This window comes from Loxodonta africana, chromosome 14 (assembly GCF_030014295.1).
Source record: "Loxodonta africana isolate mLoxAfr1 chromosome 14, mLoxAfr1.hap2, whole genome shotgun sequence".
Lineage (NCBI taxonomy): Eukaryota > Metazoa > Chordata > Mammalia > Proboscidea > Elephantidae > Loxodonta > Loxodonta africana.
Window position 1 is genome coordinate 44,484,046 of NC_087355.1, and position 20,311 is coordinate 44,504,356.

Below are 20,311 nucleotides of genomic sequence, written 5' to 3' on the forward strand. Positions count from 1 at the left end.
CTAACTGTAAAACATACAGCTGTTTAATCATTTCTTGTTAATGTCTCATGACAGCTGTTGCAAAAAGCTATATTAGCATCCAGCTACATCTCTGCTGTCTGGCCAAGAGCATATAAATTTGCTTCCTAGTTTGCTGAGCAGATCAAGCCTGTACAATGTGAATTCCCTCAGATTTCCTCTTTAAACTTCAAAATCTCCATTTTCATTATCCTTCCCTTCTCCTGTTCCTATTTCTAAAAAGCAAGATTCCTTTCTCCTTTCTTAAGTTAAGCTCCTACCTGTTTACATTATTTTCTCCAATATCCTTTTCACCCCAACTCTTTATTTAGCCAGCCTCTCTGTGGTCCCTCTCCTTTGTTTATACAAGCTCTCAGGTTGCCCCGTCTTAAAAACAAACTAAGTCAACCAAACAAACAAAATCTTCCCTCAGTTCCGACAGCTTTTCAACCTGCTATTCTATTCATTTTCCAACCACTCACTCTTTCATCATTTGAAGTCTGGTACTTGCCATTTTATTTTTTTGAAAAACCTCTTTTATGAATCAGCTATGACTTATACATACAGTGGTCTTTATTTCTTTAACTTGACATTTTTACAATATTATGAGTACACTGTACTCATAACCTCCGCCTTCATGAAACTCCCTTTTCCATGACCTTGATAAGACTTAGGCATCTTGCCTCTCTTACCTCCTGCAGTCCTACTTCTCTTACCCTTCACTGGTTCTTTCTCTTTCTGTCCCTTAATGTAGAAATATCCATAAGACTCTTATTCAGCCCTTTGATTAATTAATCTTGGATTAATCTTATTGATGCCCTTTGATTAATCTGCCTTCTAAGGGTATGATTGTTTATCCAGTTGCTAAGCGTTTGAGACACAAGATCAGTCACAGTCCTCAGTTACAGAAACAGAAAATGATGTATGGTTGGTTTGGCCTGAATTGCTGTTAATGAACCTAACCTAGCTTCTCATGAACCCCTCTCTTTAATGTGTGTTCAAAAGAGCTATTTAAAGCAGCATGCGTAATTCCCAAAAGCATATCCATTTATGCATAAGTAAAAGTCTGCTCTAGTAATATTGATAGTTAAAAAATGAGGCATTTATTGTAAGATCCAGCTCCAAATGTATTTTTATAATGAGAGTAGGTTTGTGCTACATAATTTAAGTATGGCTAATTTGCTTTCTTTTAAATACCAGGTTTCTTTCTCAGTCAACTATGAAATGAATCAAGGAGAAGCACATGTCCAGACAGATGTGAGTTTATCTTAACCTGTTAAAATATTTACAGTATGTTTTTAAATAAAAACAAAAACTTTAAGTCTACTGGAAAGTTGGAAAATAGTATAGCAATTTCCCATATATACCCTTCATCCAGATTCCCTTAATGTTAACATCTTACATAACCATAGTACGGTTCTCACATCAGGAAATTAATATTGATACAGTCCTCTTAACTAATCTACACACTATTTAAATTTCACCGTCACCATTTTTCTGTTTCAGGACCCAAAGCAGGATTCCACATTGCTTTTAGCTGTCATGTCTCTTTAGTCTCTTCTTATCTGACATTTCCTCAGGTTTTCTTTGTCTCTCATGACGTTGACACTTCTGAAGAGTACTGGTTCATTACTTTGTAGAATGGACCTGAATTTGGGTTTGCCTGATATTTTCCCATGATTAGATTGCGTTCATGTAGTTTTGGCAAAGATAGCACAGAGATGATGTTGTGCCCTTCTCGGTGCGTCATATCAGGAGGTACGTTGATGTTAGTATGGCTGATTTACGGGTCGTGTTAATTTTTAGCACACGGCTGAGGTGGTGTCTGTAGATTGCTCCACGGTTAAGCCTCCCCTTGTAATTAATAAGTATCTTGTAGGGAGATACTTTGAAACTGCAAATACCTGTTTCTCATCATCCTTTTGTCCTCTAATTTTAGCAGTCATGCTAAAATGATGATTCTTGCCTATAGAAAGTATTGCCGTGATGTTTGCTTGATGGTGATTTTCTATTCCCATCATTCCTTCTATATTTATTCATTAGAATTCTGTTGTAAGAAAGAGCTATCCCCTCTCCCCCATTTATTTATTTATTCATTCAAGTATTTAAATCAGTAGGAACTCACAGATATTTATTTTATTGTAGCAGTTATAATCCACTATCTTTTTTCTTCCTCAAGTTGTCCCACGTTTAGCTATTGGGAATTTCTTCACCTTGGCTCCTGTGTCCTTTCCATATACCACTCCCCCCACTATCATTTTTTGAGCATTTTCTTACATTCTATTTACTGTAACTTTGAACAGTTATGAGACAAATTATATAAATTCTAAAATTTTTTTTTTAGATTGCTTTGGGTGTGCTGGGTGGGCTAGCTGTTTTATTGTCTCTTTTGAAGACAGCAGGATGGAAGAGGCGCATTGGAAGTCCCATGATTGATTTACAGGTATGATCTCAGGAGTTTTTAAGCTAATTTTTATCTTCTAACTCTTCTGGATCCCTCTCATAAGACACAGCTAGAGGACTTAAGTTTCTCTGGGGTATAGGACTGCCACTAACCCACTGCCGTCGAGTCGATTCCGACTCATAGCGACCCTATAGGACAGAGTAGAACTGCCCCATAGAGTTTCCAAGGAGCACCTGGCAAGTTTGAACTGCCGACCTCTTGGTTAGCAGCTGTAGCACTTAACCACTACACCACCAGGGTTTCCAATGGGGTGTAGGACTAGGGGAGGTATTTCTGGGTCATAGGATATATGCCTACATCATTTCCCTCCGACACTGTTGTATACCAGTCTACACTTCCAGCAACAGTGCTGTTTTCATTTCTGTACATCCTTGCCAACACTTAATATTTTTCTAGCCTTACAATTTTTGTCAATCTGATGATATAAAGTAGAATTTCATTATTAATTTATTTTCATTTCTCTGGTTACTTCTCATATACTGGTTAATCATTTGGGTTTCCCCTTCTGTGAGTTATTTATAATCCCTTGCTTATTTTTCTATTAGGTTTCCAGTTTTTCTTGTTTAGTTGAAGGGGTTTCCTGTATATTCTAAATATCAGTCCCTTTTGGTTTTTAATGAAGAAATATTGTCTCCAAATATATGACCATCTTTTTTTTAATCTAAATGGTCCTTTATTTAAGCAGAATTTTGATGTGTTTTTAGCATCTTGTTTATGAAGGCCTTTTTTGTCTCAAGATTACAAAGATTTTCTCCTGCATTTTATTCTATTAACTATAGTTTCCTTCTCCTTTAATCTTTCTGTGTGTATATATATATGTATGTATATTTTTAATCTAACATTTATTGCCAGACACTTTTTAAAGCTTTAAATTTATAGTTCATTTAACCTTCACAATAGCCCCATGAAGGTTTTATTGTTATTATTCACAAGGTGAAATTGAGGCAGAAGTAAATTTTCTACTCATTTAATTGTTATAGCAAGTCGGTAGCAGGTATTAATTTTGTTGATATAGGAACATAAGGAAGGCTGCATAGTAATTTGTTTTTGTTGGGATAGCTTCCTGACCCCAAAGCCCATGTGCTAAGGAATCAAGTATGTGTGTGTGTGTGTAGGAGGGGAGGAGCTCGATTTATTGTTTGGAATAAACAAGAAAGGCTTCCCAGAGAAGTGAACTTTAAGCTGGGTTATCTCTTTATCCCACAACTAGTCACTGAGGACCTACTGTGTAAGTGCTAGGCACTATATTAAGCACAGGTGGGGGTGAGTAAAGATAGACATGATTTCTGCTCTTAGAGCTGACAAGAATTTGCCAGAGAGAAGGAAAGAATATTTGATAGAACAATTCCCGTTTCTTAAAGTATTGGAGATGAAAGTACAGAGTGGTTAAGCTTTGGATAAGTGATTGGAATTGGCAGAAGAGGCTAGAAAGTTAATTTTGATCCATGTTGTGAAGGACCTGTTGGGTCAGAATTTATATTTTGTGGTTAGTAAGAAGGGGAGTAACTTAACCAAATTTACATTTTAGAAAGCTGACGCTGATGGTAGTATGGAGGATATATTAGGGTGGGAGGATTCCAAACTAGGAGAAAATTAGGAAGCCGTCCGAACAACCTTAGATGGTGAAAGATGAGACAGGCTTTAATAAGACATAGGCAATTGGAAATGGACCAAAAGGTAAGGATCAGAAAGGTATTTAGGGGGTGAACTCAGTTGGTGTTATAACTGGATGATACATGGATACGTTAAACAAGGTTTCAAGCTTGAAAAATTGAGTGAATGATACATTATTTAAAATGGTAGTATAAATGAGTCTTTAGTAAGTTTAACAGCTGTAACTCTTTTTCTTAATTGCAGACAGTTATGAAATTCTTAGTGTACTATGCTGGCGATCTGGCCAATGTTTTCTTTATCATCACAGCAGGAATGGGTCTTTATTGGCTTATTTTCTTCAAAGTAAGTAAATTTCTGAATGTAATCTAAATGCCAACATCTGAATAACTGTGTTAAGCTCTCTTTAAAACTGAACTATTTTTATTTCGGGGGCATTTCCAATCTAGAGGGATCCCTAGTGGCGCAGCCATTAAAGCACTCAGCTGCTAACTGGAAGGTCAGAGGTTCAAACCCAACAGCTACTTAATGGAAGAAAGATGTGGCAGTCTGCTTCCATAAAGATTACAGCCTTTGAAACTCTATGGGGCAGTTCTACTCTGTCCTATAGGGTCGTGTGAGTCAGAATCGACTTGATGGCGGTGGGTTTGGTTTTGGTTGGTTCCAATAGTGTATTGAGGCAAGTGCTAAATTTACTGGTCCAAGTGTCTTATGTTTATTAAGTGTATCATCATCTCCCTTTCTTACAGTTTCTTTGATTTATAAATTGTGCTCAGTACAGCCGTCGTATGATTATATTTAACCAAGTAATTTTTACTGTAGGCGCAGAAGTCTGTCTCTGTTTTGCTACCAACGCCAGCTCAGGAAGAACGTTTTATTACTTACGTGGGATGTGCTTTTGCTCTGAAGGTAAGTTTTCAGAGGACAGGTTACCAAATTTAAAAGAGGCCTGCTAATAAACTAATAAGTCTTCAAAGTGCTTTCAGAATCTTTGGTGTAAAATCACTTTGGTTTTAAAAGAAAGCATGAATTATTTTATTTTACATGGAAAGTCTACTTTTATTTGTAGTAGCTGTCTCATTCTGAAAATCTGCCTTAAATAATTTTTCCAAAGAAGCCATAAGTATGTTTGGATTAACATGAGTTATAACCAATTTGATAAAATAGTATTTTATTGTATGACTTTGTTCTTTAAAGCCTGATGATGTAGTCACAATGGGGATAAAATGCCTTCAGGCATGACTTTTATGTGTGTTATTTGAGGGCAAATACCTGGGTAAAGTAGTGAAATCTTAGTTGTTTTCTCTCTTTCCATATTCCTTTCCTCTTCTTCCCAAGGCAACCCCTCCCCATGCTTCAGCGACCCCCCATCAATGTATGTGAAGCCTTTACACACCTCTGTGGTAGCACTCATTGCATTGTGTTGTTATTATTAGGTGTCTGCTTTCCGTCTGAACTGAGCTCCTTGAGAAGAGGAATCATCTCGTACTTAGGTCTTTGTCCTTGTTGCTCAGTTGTGCATCTACTGGGTAGCATGCCTCAGTTTATACACAATTCTTGTCTCAGTTATCTAGTGCTGCTGTAACAGAAATACCACACGTGGGTGGCTTTAACAAACAAATTTATTTTCTCACAGTTTAGGAGGCTGGGAGAAGGCTTTTTCCTTCTGTCGCCTCTTGTCTTGGCTGAGCTTCTGCTCCTGCTTGATCTTCATGTGGCTTGGCGTATCTCTTCCCCCATCTCTGCTTGCTAAAAAAAAAATTTTTTTTTCCCATGTGTTTAATCTCTTTTATATCTCAAAAGAGATTGACTCAAGATACATTCTACACTAATCCTAGCTATTAACATAATAAAAGACAACCCATTGCCAAATGAGATTATAACCGCAGGCAGAGAGGTTAGAGTTTACAGTACGTATTTGGGGGGACACAATTCTATCCATAGCACTACTTCTGTGAATGAAAAAGATGTGTTTCAACAACACATTTAAAAAAAAAAAATCTGAAGTCTTAATACCATAAAAAAAAAAAATACCATAGATAGAAAAAAAGACTGTGAGAGCACCCTAGAACCTTATTTAGGACAAGCAAGTTACAGTGAAAACATCTTTCCATAGAAAGAATGCCAGTTGATCTAGAAAACAAAGTATGCTTCTGGAAACCTTGGGAAGGAGAGCAGTTATGCCAGTCCTTCTGTGTCAGGAGGAGGTAGTGTATCTCTTCTTTCATATCTGTATTTTAAGAAAAGGAGAAAGGGGTAGCGAATTAATATGTGTGTGAAAATTCTGTGAATTTGGGGAAAATTATATATTCTTGTGGTTACACTATGTTTGTTTCCAAACGAATCAATACTATTTTCATAAGCAGACATAATGCTGATACTTTTCAGCTGTTTTATTGTCCTTTGCAGGCTCTACAATTTCTGCAGAAGCTCATATCCCAGGTTACCATAGACATATTCTTTATTGACTGGGAGCGACCTAAAGGAAAGGTTCTTAAAGCTGTTGAAGGTAACTGAAATAACCGTTTTTAGCAAAATTCTTTCATTACATTTGCAAAGCAAAGAAGGTGGAATCCTTTCATTTTTCTCTCTCACCAGGTGAGGGTGGTGTAAGGAGTGCTACTGTTCCCGTAAGCATATGGAGAACGTATTTTGTAGCGAATGAATGGAATGAAATTCAGACTGTGAGAAAAATTAATCCACTCTTTCAAGTACTTACTGTCATCTTCTTTTTGGAGGTATAAATGGTTCGATGTAATTATATGCAATATATGGGTACCTCGTAAATATTGACTTAATAGAATTCCAGCTCAGTTTCCATGACAGCAGATGAGTTTTCTAAAGGTTAAAATACTATTATCATACTGTTAAAATTAAAAAAAAAAGTGTCTTTTAAACCACTGGTTTGAATCAGAATCTCTGGGAGAGCTTCTGCAAAATGCCCTTGCCTGGATTCACCCCTAGAGATTGGGCTTAATTGAGTAGTTCTGATACGAGCCCAGGTGTTTCTGTTTTGAAAAAGCTCTCTCCATATTTCATATTCTCACCCCTGCATTAGAACTACTATTATTTACCAAAAAAAAAAAAAACTATTATAAGCTTGAAATATTTTAGCAAATTACTATTGAACATCTACTATGGAGTGTGTTCTGTGCTAATAGCAGGGACCTCAGCTGAACAAGATGAAATAAATGGATACATGCTTATGATACATTTACAGTTAGGAACCTGGTTGGAATTACTGAAGGAAGTATTCAGTACTGAGTGTAGACTAAAACATGGAAATCGTTTATATGGGTGACAGGTTTTGTCAAGAATTGGCTGCTTAAATAAGGTTAAATATGAATTATTAACTCTTAAATGTTTATGTGTCTTCCTTACTTCTTCTGTCTCTGTTTCCTTCCTTTCACGCTCTTCCCCGGCACCATTTTTTTTTTCAACCAGGAGAAAAATTTGTCCCTGGGGATTTTAAATATTCTGAGCAATACTTTAAGCATTCATTCAAAGTAATAGTCCCTAAGGGTATTTTGTGGAACTTGCAAAGTTGTTACATGAAAAAAGAAATTTTGCAATCACGTAAATTTGGAAAACATTGTATTAAATAAAGTCAGCAAGTTTCCCTTACTGTGAAGGCTTCTCAGAGCCGTTGCCCCATGAGGGGAGGGAGGCATGTAGAATAATGTACAAACCAAATTTATTTAACCGTGGCTCCCTTTTATCAAAGAAGGTACCTCCCTTAGAAGAAATTTTGGAAAACACTGTTTTAAAAGTATAAAAGCATATTTACCATGATATCTGGCACGTGTTAAATATTCATGAAATACTGGTTGTTGGTTAGATTCACTGCTAGTTTACTGAAGGAGAAAGCTTTGTTCTTTTGACAGAACTTTTTGAGCTCTCTTGCTTTGTCCACATGTATGATAAAAAAAAAAAAACCATTGCCGTCGAATATTTGGTCCTTAGTTACATTGATGAGAATACCAAATTAATTAACTACGTAGATTGTTGAGGTTCTGTAACTAAAAAAAAAAAAAAACTAAATACTTTGGAATTAAAATACTGGATAATAATGATTTTTATCTAGATGTTCTGTATGTACTCATTGAATACTTCATAGTTTTTCAAGGTGAGGAGTAGGGGAGAGTAACCCATTTTCAGTCTAGAGGAGTTCTCTTTATCCATGTCTGTTTAAGTCATAATTTTTCCTTTTTACTCCAGGTTGTGGGATTCAAGAACTTAGCGTTAATGGACCCATCCTCTAGTCTTTCCAGAAGCCCGTCCAGCTACATAGCTCCTTATAGCCGCATTTTGAGATATGCAGTGTCCTCTGCTCTTTGGCTAGTCATTGGCATTATACAGGTAGGAAGAGATTATTTATAACCCTGTTTACATAGTAATTAACCTCAAATATTGACCAAATTCTAATTTCTGTAGCAGAAAGAAGGCTGTAACAAGGATGACAGTAATAGCTAATTCTTATATAATATTATAAGCCAGTAACTTGCTAATTAATTGCTTTACACATAATCTGTATAACAACCCTTAGAGATAGGTTCTACAAGCACCCTCATTTTACAGATGAAACTGAGGCACAGAAATGTTAAATTACTCAAAGTCATGCAGCTTTGGTAGAACTGGAATTTGAATATAGACAGTCTTATTTCAGAGTTCATGTCCTTATCGATAGTGAGGCTATGAAGAGTCTTTCAGAGTCTTAGCTTTTTGGTCATAGGAAAGACTCCTTGTTTATATTTAACTACAGGGATGACTGAACTACCTTTCATATTTTCTTTTTGAAACATAACTTTCTGTTTGCATTTACTTATGTATCATAAAATCTCGTTCAAATTGTCAGTACCCCTTGGGAACATTTATTTGAAATGTTTACTGAAATGACTGAAACTAAAATAAATCTTCTCAGCCTGAGGTCTCATGGCTGTAGGAGAGTATCTTTCCTATGCTTACTTTTCTTATCTTTTTAAAAGCTAAAAATAAAAGGAAAAGAAAGAAGCATGAAAGGAAAAAAAACCTGTTTGATCACAAATTTCTTAAACTTTTGAAACTGGCAGTGAAGGGACTTCTAGAGAGACCAGGTTAACTTTCCCATAGCCTGACTAATAAATATCTGCCTAAAACAGCCTATTTATTTCGGTTTTTATTGTGATAAAAATATATATAACAAAGCATTTGCCAGTTCAGCAATTTTTACGCGGACAATTCAGTGGCAATGACTATGTCTTTCATGTTGTGCAACCATCACCACTGTCCTTTTCCAAATTATTCCACCACCATTAGCAGAAACTCATTGCCTCCTAGACCATGACTCCACTGTCCCTACTCCCTCCCACTTCTAACCACCCATAACCTTTGGTAACTGCATGTTTGTCTGTTCCTTATAAGTGCGATCATACAATACTTGTCTTTTTGTGACTGACTGATTTCACTCAGCATAGTGTTTTCAAGGTTCATGTTGTGCGTGTATCAGGACTTCGTTTCTCTTCATCAATGAGTAATACTCCACTTATGTATATATCACATGTTTATCCATTTATCTGTTGATGGACATTTAGGTTATTTCCACCTTTTGGCTGTTGTGAATAGTGCTGCAGTGAACACTGGTGTGCAAGTTTCTGTTTGCCTTCCTTCTTTTAAATTCTTTTGGGTGTATACCTAGAATTAGGATTGCTAGGTCATATGGAAGTTCAGTGTTTAACTTTCGAAGGAACCGCTGAACTGTTTGCTGCAGCAACTGTACCATTTTGCACTCCCATCAGCAATGGATGAAGGTTCTAATTTCTTATCATTTCGAACACCTGTTATTTTCCTTTTTTTTTTTTCTTTTTAGTTTTTATTTTTATTTACTTATTTTTAATGTCAGCCATCCTAGTGGCGGATAGATAGAAAAATGTAGACACAGTGTTTCAGAAAATTTTTCAGTGATTGGCTGCCATAAAACTCATAGCAACGCTATGGGACAGAGTTGAACTGCCCCATAGGGTTTCCAAAGAGTGCCTGGTGGGTTAGATCCACCAGCCTTTTGGTTAGCAGCCGTAGCTCTTAACCACTATGCCACCAGGGTTTCTGGCTGCTGTAGGTTCATTATTTATTCATTCACATATTTGAGTCCATTTTATATACCAGGCACTGCTGAGCTCATGCTCACACATATGCTGTAACAAAAACAAGTTAAAGGCTATGACAGTGCTTTGAAGGGAATCAGCAGAGATGAGATAGAAAGTAAATGGAGGTAAGGGGAGTGGAGGTTAGGAATAGGGGCAACAGCAGGGACAGCTTTAAATAGCGTGGTTACAGAACATCTTTTTCAGAAGCATAGTTGAGAGGGAAGGTCTATGATGCAAACTTTTTTTTTTCTTTTTTTAATAAAATTCCATTTTTGTATTACTGTCTAAGAAAACTTTTGAAACCATTCCATTTGAACATTTAACACATCTGTAGTTGAAATAGAATACTTAATATATGCTTGTCATGTGCTATTCTGTCACAGGAGATTAATTTGAAAAGCAGAAACTTTTCTAATACCTCCTGGAATTTAGAAGATGGATAAAATTGCAAAATCAGATATAAATTGGACTGTTAATATGTTAGTTTATTCTACATTTTTTAAAGCCCTTTCCTTTCTTCCTCTATGTTTATCCTATTTTGTTTTAATGATACAGAAAAGTTTTTAAAATTAAAAATAGGTTCTCTAAATGAATCTTAACACAGTTCCAAAATTCTCCTTCCTTTGGCTGAGGGTTCAGAAATGATGTGTAGGATTTTATCCCACAGGAGTCATTAGAGAGGCCCTGTATTCTTGGTTGGAACTTTTTTCTTTTTAAGAGACTGCAGTGTGGCTATAAAAGAAAATTAAAATCCTAAAAGCTAATAAGCATGAACTTGGCTTAATGTTTCAGATCATGTTCTTTGCTGTTTTTTATGAGAGATTTATAGAAGATAAAATTCGACAGTTCGTTGATTTATGCTGTATGAGCAATGTAAGTACTTTCTGGCTTTGTCTTGCAACTGTTATTTTTCCCTTTTTAAAGGTTATGAGTATGTTAAAAGAGGCTTTAAAAGTGATTTGGGATGATTGGATTTTAGTCTCATTTTCCACTGGCTGTTAATTCCAGAGATAGTTATAATCAGCTCCAAGTTAATACTTGCCACCTTAGCTTTTCCTTTTTTATTCGTAGTTTCTTAATTATGAATTCCTTATGCCCCCAAAGAGTTCAGCTCAGGGTCCCTGAAAATTTTTCATGTATCAACCCAATTTCTTCTTTTCTTAGAAAATATCTTCTATTCCCTTTCTATCAACTTTTTAAAAATTTCACTATTGCCTTATTACCCTCTTCATTTATTTTCCAAGAATCCAGTCCTTATTATTTAAGGAAAAAGAAAACAATTTCAAGAAAAACTTAATTTTTTTGTTTGTTTTACAGGTAGGTTACTAATTGCTCCTTTTTTTCTTTTCATAGATATCAGTGTTTCTTCTGTCCCACAGATGTTTTGGGTATTATGTCCACGGTAGATCAGTACATGGGCATGCAGACACTAACATGGAAGAGATGAATATGAATCTGAAAAGAGAAGCGGTATGAATGGAGTTTACGTTTTTGTCTTTAATTTGAGAGATGGGGTCTCTTTTCTTAATCTAAAAATTTTAATACTACTTTAAAAATAATTTTTATTGATCACTTTTGAAAGTTGCTAGGCTACCAACTCATTACCCTGAACATTGAGAAAGGGAAAAAATAAAATTTTATCCTCCAGCTCCTATATGGACTATATTTTAGAGTAACCAAATAACTCATGAGGGAAAGTTCTTCTTTATAGAAGAAAGTAGAAGGAATTATAAGTTATAAAATCACCATTTTGCAATGCCTAATGGATTAATGGATCCCTGGTAGTGCAGTGATTAAGCGTTTGGCTCCTAACCAAAAGGTTGGCGGTTTGAATCTACCAGCTACCCCTTGGAAACCGTATGGGGCAGTTCTACTCTGTCTGTAGGGTCGCTATGTGTTGGAATTGACTCAACAGCAGTAGGCTTGGTTTGGTTTTTGTTTAATGGATTCATGAATATAAGCCACAATCATCAGTGGATGCTAAAACAATTAAGTGAATGTTGGCAGGGAACTTTATAATGAGGGCTTCGTTTGACATAACCTGAACACACTGAATCAATCTTACTATAAGTGAAAATGGGAAAATTTGGCATTATGTGATTCCTGCTATAATGTAGTAGGAAGTATATAGCATCGACCATGAAGTATCCTTGCCTAAGAAAATTGAACCTAAATATAATCAAATGTTTAGTTTTTACCACCAGTTTACAGGAAATACAGGGGGATAGGAGGGCAAATTAACACCATGAGGAAGCGATCAGCCAGAGCCAGAATGTAGGATGTTTTACAAATGCACAAAGATCCGGCGTCTCCAACAAATCAATGACATGAAAAGAAAAGGAGGGATGGTGGTGGTAGAAGAGAGAACTGTTAGATAGTGACAGATGTAAAAAACAACAATCGAATGCAATATGTAAACTTTGTTTGGATCCTCATTGAAACAAACAACTATCTTTTTAAAAATCTTTGAAAACGTCTGCAAAATTTAATGGACTAAATATTAGATTGTATTGAGGAATTATTAATTTTGTTAGGTATGGTAGGGCATAGTGGTTATTTATTTATTTCTTAAGTCCCTATTAGTGGCTTAGTGGTTAAGAGTTTGGCTGCTAACCAAAAGGTCGGCAGTTTGAATCCACCAGGCGCTCCTTGGAAACCCTGTGGGGGCAGTTCTACTCTGTCCTATAGTGTCGCTATGAGTCGGAACTGACTCAACAGCAATGACTTTTTGGGTTTTTTTTTTTTTTATTAGTTAGAGATATATAGGCAGTCCCCGAGTTACAAACAAGATCTGTTTCTAACTGGGCCTTTAGGATTTGTAGGTAAGTTTGAACAGGTGTGTATGGCTCTTATTTAGCCTTACTTTAAGAGGAGCCCTGGTAGCATAGTAGTTAGGAGCTACAGCTGCTGACCAAGAGGTCGGCAGTTCAAATACACCAGCTGCTCCTTGGAAACTCTATGGGGCAATTCTACCCTGTCCTATGGAGTCGCTATGAGTCAGAATCAACTCAACAACATGAGTTTTTTTCTTTTTTAGTGTAAGAAGGAGGCCTGGTGGCATAGTGGTTAAAGCACTCAGCTGCCAACCAAACCCAGCAGCTGCTCTGTGGGAGAAAGATGTGGCAGTCTGCTTTCGTAAAGATTTACAGCCTTGGAAACCCTATAGGGCAGTTCTACTCTGTCCTGTAGAGTTGCTATGAATAGGAATCTACTCAACTGCAACGGGTTTTTTTGTTTTTTTGGTTTTAGTACAAGAAAAGGCTCCAAAGCCTTTTAATCAGCGTATTGGCTCTAAAAACCAACACTCAGCAAGTGAAGGTGATTCTGATAAAAGATTTGTTGCAAGTAGAGGTTGGTTCACTTACTTCAAAGTGAGGTCAAATTTGTGTGACGTTAAAGGACAAGTTTGAGTTGTCTATAACTTGGACATTTGTAACCTGGGGACTTACTGTATACTAAAGTATTTACAGATGAAATAACAATGGCTAAGCTAAAAGGTAAGCTTTAAATTGCTACGAGAAAAAAAAAGTTGGGAGGATAGATGAAATAAAATTGGTAAAATGTTGGTAATTGTTAAAGCTGAGTGATGGGTGGTTTAACATTCTCTCTATTGTATATGTTTGAAAATTTCCATAATAAAATTTTAAAAAGAAAAAGATACACTTAAGAGGAAAACCAAGAGGATTTAGTGATAAGGGGCTATACCTATGATTTGTTATAAATTTAATACGTAATAATGGCATGTCAGAAAAGTACTATTTATTTAATACGTTAAACTGGATCAGTTGATTCACTATTAGAAATTACCCCTGGATTGGAAAGTTAAATGTAAAAAATGAAACCATAAAAATCTAGAAAAGAATATTTCAGATTGTGGGATGATATTCTAAGCATAAGGAATAGAAAGCATCAAAAATAATACATTATTTTATTAATGAACATTCACATATCCAACAATCGTATAAATAAGACAAAGCAAATTTGGGTAAAATGCTTGTAACAAAAGTGGCAAAGATATTGATAACAATTTTAAAGCTCATACAAGTCAATAAGACATTAAATTTAAAACATTAGGAGCAATGTTTTGTGTAAAAATTTTTTTTAATGGAGAAATAACCAAAATATTTTTTAAATGCATAAACAATGAAACAGAAGAGACTTAAACTGCTGAAAGATGTTTAACTCACAAATAAAGAAATACGTTTTTTCTCTTCAAATTAACAAACTTATTCAAAAAGCCAATACTTTATAACAATAAGGACACAGTGAAATGAGTACCCACAAAACTACTGGTGTCAGGGTAAGTTTTTATAAACTTTTAAGTGTAAAAGGAAAACAATATATAGGAAGAGATTTTTTTAAGAGTTCATACTTTGATTCATTAATGCTTTGAATCTAAGTCGAGAAAATAATTAGCAATGGAAACAGCTAATTAAAGGTTCAGGTTCTTCACAGGGCTATTTATAATGGCAAAAAAGCACATAAAAATGAGAGAATGTGAAATAAACTGATTTTCTTTTACAGTGAAATCTTAGGTAAATGTTAAAAATCAAGTTTTATAGAATATTTAATGACATGGGGGAATTGCTCAGAATATAACTTTAAGTGAAAATTTTAGAAATCAGTTTGATTACAATTTTATTCTACCTATATGTATAAAAATCCGAAAACCAAACCCAGTGCCGTAGAGTTGATTCTGACTCATAGCGACCCTATTGGACAGAGCAGAACTGCCCCACACAGTTTCCAAGGAGGTCCTGGTGGATTTGAACTGCCGACCCTTTGGTTAGCAGCTGTTGCACTTAACCACTATGCCACCAGGGTTTCCTACCTATATGTATATATCTAGGAAGATGACTGCAAATGAAATACCTTAAAGTATCTATATCTCTGGGTGTTGAGGTTTTTTCTTTTTCCTTCTTTTTTGTACCTCTCCATAGTTTATAAATTTTTTACAACGGCATGTACTTTTGTAATAGAGAATTTTTTTTAATAGAGTAATTCAGTACCTGTAGACTTTCTTTGAGTCTGTAGAAAGCGAACTGCTGTATTGTGTTTGCAGATTAGATTTAGACAAAGAAGGAGAATTAAGCTCTAGAGTATTAAGCTCTAGAGTGAGTGAATAGGCTCAGTGGAGGTGTAAGAGAACTTGAGCTGAGCCTTGAAGCATCCATGCAAATTGGATAGGTCATAGGGGAGGGCAAAAGTTTATGTGTTTGTGATTGTCTGAATTCAATTCTTGGCAAGCATATCTGGTCTAAAACTTCAACTGTTGAGTCACATATCACTACATTTTTATTGGCATTAATTAAGGAAGCTTTTAAAACATGTTTAAAAAAACAAAAAAGACCATTTATAATTATAATAAAGTAGTTAATTCTTAGATTTTTTGGCATGCATTAAAGAACAAATAAGGTTAATCATAAAGAAGGCTCAGAATATGGGTGTAAAATGAACTATGAGATTTTTTTTTTTAATAGAGCAGAGTAAAGGGGATGACATAAAAACCTGCAGAGAAGTGTGAATTAAGACAAAGTAGAAATTAGTCAAACCTAGTTTTTTTTTTAGATGATAGGGGGGATCTTGGATAATGATAAAATCTCTTGCTCTCAAATATATTTCAGTAAAAATTGCAGTTAGCTTCAGAATCTTGTAATGTGTAATACCAACCAAAAAAAATGCTGAGTTTTTTGTTTTCGTTTTTAAGGTAGGCAAAAATTTTATAATCTTGCTTTTAATTTAAATTCTTTAACTTTTCAGGAAAATTTGTGTAGCCAGAGAGGCTTGGTACCCAACACAGATGGTCAGACTTTTCAGATTGCAGTTTCTAGCCAGATGAGACAACACTATGACAGAATTCACGAGACACTAACAAGGGTTTGTATTTTGCCAGTATTTCATGCTGTTAAAATACCGAGAGCATAAGCCGTTCCATTTATTCTTGTTTCTTTTTCCCATTAGAAAAATGGCCCTGCTAGACTGTTGAGTTCATCAGCAAGTACTTTTGAACAGAGTATAAAAGCATATCATACTATGAATAAATTTCTTGGCTCCTTCATCGATCATGTATGTATCTCAACATATGAAGCTAGGATAAAAATGTTATTTTTAAAAAGTTAAGTGAGAACATCAATTATTTCTTTAAGTCAGTTAAGTCAGTGGCCTTAAAACCCTTTTTCAGCTATCAAATATAATACTTTAGAATGAGATTTTTGAGAAAGATATTTCTAAACAATATAAATAAGCCTATATTTATATTCTTTAGAAATAATATACATCATAAATAACATTATAAATAATAAGAAAATATTATTTAAAAAGTGGACTCATTTACCTAATATGGCTCAGACATAGTTAGGTTATATAAGAATAAGATGAAATGCTGTATGTCTGTTAACACAATTATGATTTCCTTAAAGTGTATCTGTATTGGAATTTTCTTAGCTAATTACCAAAATATTAGCGTACTACATTATTCAAATCTTTCGTGTTATGCTATGGTGGAATTCCTGAAAAACTTGTTGTAAAATGATTTTCAGTATATCTAGCCCCAAGTACTTACTTACTCATGGGCATTTAAAATTTAAAACTTTACTGAAGAGAACTTTGTTATAACGTTCAGTGTCATAAATTCAGCCTTTTTTGAAGAAAAGATTTTCCCTGTGTACTACTCGTTTTTTATTTACTCTTCTGATTTTTTAGTAATGAGAATGTATTTATTTCACTGTTGTTTTTAAAGGACTCTGTTTTTCTATTAGGTTCATAAGGAAATGGACTACTTTATAAAAGACAAGTTGCTTCTTGAAAGAATCCTTGGAATGGAATTCATGGAACCGATGGACAAGAGCATCTTCTACAATGGTATCCTTCAGATTCTTTTGATGAACTTGATTACCATGCAAAGTCTGGGGGGGGAAATACTTGTAGTTACTACTTTTCTTTTAATTTTATGTAGAAACAAAGGAAGTAATGAAATTTAACTTCATGGAATTATGGTAGTTTTCTGTATGTTGCATTTTAGTATGCCATATAGTAGGAAACAAATACATAAAAGATAATGTAAGAAGGGTGTGGTAGCTCCAGAGTGCCTGTGACTTCAAGGTAGGGGAGGGATCATTATCGGCATCATCCCAAAGCTGATTCCTGTGAGGTGGAGGTCAGACATACCTCCTCTCACCAACCATTTACCAGTCCTTACACCAGCAGTCCCTCCCACAACACTCTGTACTGCTCCACTGGGTTCAATAATTCACTGTTGTGACCACACAGAACTCACAGACCATACTCATAGTTATGGGTTTATTAGGAAAGTAACAGGCTACAATTAGTTCAAGATCAGAATCAAGTTGGAAGTAACAGGAATAACTCAGGATACAGTTCTTAGATCAGGACAGCTTCTACTTGGCCATGACCACAAGCAGGCTTCTCCCTTGGCCCTTGGCCTGGCCTCTGCCCTGTCACACAGCTCCTCAGCTCCTCTGATAAGTGCCCAGAAGCACCCCATTCTGCCAGAAAGCCTCTTGCGTGAAGGTGCTTATCTCTCTAATTCCATGGATCAGCATGCCTGCTGTAGCCACCGGGCTCTGTGGGCTGGGAAACCGACTGCACCGTTCCATACCAATCTCCTGGTTCCTGCCGTCTCATGCCACTGCCACCGACAGTGTTACTGGTCACTCTGTCTCTTGGGTCTAGAAGGTTCTCAGTGTAGGGACTGTAGGTCCAAAGGATGTGCTCCACTCCTGGCTATTCTTCTTGTTGGTAGTGAGGTCCCCCCTCCTAGCCTCTGCAATTGGCTCATTTTAAACCTAGTGGGATGGCAAAGGAAACCCTGGTAGTGTAGTGGTTAAGTGCTACAGCTGCTAACCAAAGGGCTGGCAGTTTGAATCTGCCAGGCGCTCCTTGGAAACTCTGTGAGGCAGTTCTACTCTGTCCTGTTGGGTCGCTGTAAGTTGGAATTGACTTGATGGCACTGGGTTTGGTTTTTTTGGGTTTGGGATGGCAAAACTCACCAATTCCCTCATTGGGGTTCCATACATCTTATGTGTATGGTCCCATTCTCGTAAGGTTTCCATGCACCTTATTTGCATTATTAGTAGGCTGTCCAATCCCCTTTGTGGGCCACAAACACATTATTTGCATAGTTCACTAAATTATTTTGTGGAAGTCACAAGACCGTAGCTGGATAGCTATTCTATTGGGGATCAAAAACGTTGAATTTCAGAATCAACAATACACATAGAAGAGATAGTAAACAAAAACATAAAATTCAGACTTTATTGGCATGTTCATCCAATGGCGCATTTGTGAAATGCATAGAGAAATGTAATATTTGTGGTTAATCATTAATATCTAATTTTCATTTTATGCAAATTCTTTAAAATCACTGATATTTGTGACAGGAATAGTGACTAAACCTAGTTTCTTACCACTAAAAAGGAAGTATACATGTCACTTGTAATATAACAGCCAATCTGTTGTATAAGTAGGTAAGAATGGAAATGATATAAAGGCATAGGTTACAATAAGGACAGAAAGGAGAGTAGAAAATCTAACTGGGTGTGTAGGGTGAAGCCAGAAGAGGCAACATGGAGAAGCTTGAACTGGGTCTTAAAAAATAAACAGATGTTTGTCAAACAAGGGGAGTCAATGGAAGTAAAAGAGGCAAAGACTTTTGTGCAGAAAGGGACAAAAGCCTTCAAAAAAAGTGTGAAAAGTGCCTTGTTTGAGCTCCATCATTGAAGACTGGTATGAAGTAGGACACTGAGAAAGAGTATATTTGAAAGACAAAGAGGGCAGAGACTAAGTCCCTAAGACCTTATCTGATACCCTAAGGAGTTTCACTTTATCCTGTATACCATTTGTTTTATATATATATATATATATATTTTTTTCCCCCCACAAGAGGTGTGCAAGTTGATCCATTGAGGTGTGAGAAGATAATGTTAAAATGTCTATTTGTATATTTCCAATTCCATCATTCTTAATGCATATTTCAAAAAATTTATAATATATGCAACAGTAATTATACTTATTTGGGGAGTGCATCTCACCATTTTATTTTGATAGGGATGCATGATCAAAACAGTTTGGAAACCACTGCTAACTGAAGAATGCTAAGCAGATTTGATTTGTAAATTGGAAGGATTACTCTGTTAGTAGTGTTTTTGGTTGAATTAAGAGGATCCAAGACTGTAACAGTATAACTTAGTCATTAAGAATACAGCTTTCACAAGTCATTTGATTTTGGATTCAAAGTCTGACTCTACCGTTTACTAGTTTTGTGAACTTGAGAAAGTTACTTAGCCTTTCTGAACTTTAATGTCCTCTATGTAAAATTAAATATAACCCTCTAAAGGTTGCTGTGAGGTTATCATGTATAAAGAGCCTAGTACAGTACCTGACACGTAGTAGGTACTCAGCAAAGGGAAGTTGTTACTATTTCTTTTATAATAATCTAATGATCATCATTCAGGTAGGAGATGATGGGAATATGGACTAAGGAAGTAGCAGTGAGGATGAAGAAGTACAAAGGACTCCAGAGATGTTAAGGAAAAAGGGGATAGAAGAGAGAGTATTCAGAAATATCCAGATTTCTGGCATGTATGACGAGGTGTTTAGTGGTACCTTTCACTGAGAGAATGCAGGTGGAGAGCCAGGTTTTGAGGGAAAGAGGATGAATTTAGTTTTTAGTATGCTTTATCTTCAGATACCTTTGGGATATCTAGGACGAAATATCCAGTAAGTATTAAATATAAAGGACTTGAAAGTAAAGGCACACAATAAGCTTGGGAGTCGTCATCATGTGAGATTGTTGTTAGAGCAATTGTAGTGAACAATCACCCAGGCAAGTGTATAAAGCAGGCTTGTGTGTGTGTGTGTGTGTGTGTGTGTGTGTGTTTATTAATGTGTATTTTATTTTACTTTATTTAGCAAAATCAATTAGGTAATAAGCTAATTTCTTACCCATTACTAAACCAACTCCAGGCTTATTTGGGAACGGGGTACAAAAAAGCATATTGGAAGGACTGGAAGCTATGGTGAAAAGACGAAAATGAAGACTTCTCTTATTTTTGAATTAGCTCCTTGTGTGAAACAGGGATACTCAATTAGTTGAGTA

At 35.8% G+C, this 20,311-nt stretch overlaps 1 protein-coding gene across 9 annotated transcripts in view; it reads left to right on the plus strand.

Annotated features, from left to right (window-relative positions):
• TMEM67 (transmembrane protein 67) overlaps nt 1–20,311 on the plus strand; it is a 68,023-nt gene that overhangs the window by 29,621 nt on the left and 18,091 nt on the right. For 6 of the 9 annotated variants that reach the window (XR_002785202.2, XR_002785201.2, XM_064267897.1 and 3 more), the window contains exons 15-26: nt 1,198–1,254; nt 2,342–2,440; nt 4,319–4,417; nt 4,895–4,981; nt 6,482–6,581; nt 6,671–6,810; nt 8,291–8,431; nt 10,987–11,067; nt 11,548–11,664; nt 15,955–16,071; nt 16,156–16,260; nt 16,953–17,055. Coding sequence is in view for 7 of the 9 variants with exons in the window: in XM_064267897.1 (XP_064123967.1) it covers nt 1,198–1,254; nt 2,342–2,440; nt 4,319–4,417; nt 4,895–4,981; nt 6,482–6,581; nt 6,671–6,810; nt 8,291–8,431; nt 10,987–11,067; nt 11,548–11,664; nt 15,955–16,071; nt 16,156–16,260; nt 16,953–17,055 (1,246 nt within the window). In the remaining 2 variants the exon portion in view is untranslated. The remainder of the gene's footprint in view (nt 1–1,197; nt 1,255–2,341; nt 2,441–4,318; nt 4,418–4,894; nt 4,982–6,481; nt 6,582–6,670; nt 6,811–8,290; nt 8,432–10,986; nt 11,068–11,547; nt 11,665–15,954; nt 16,072–16,155; nt 16,261–16,952; nt 17,056–20,311) is intronic. The other 3 variants (XM_023545862.2, XM_064267896.1, XM_010588402.3) reach the window with 3 other exon arrangements.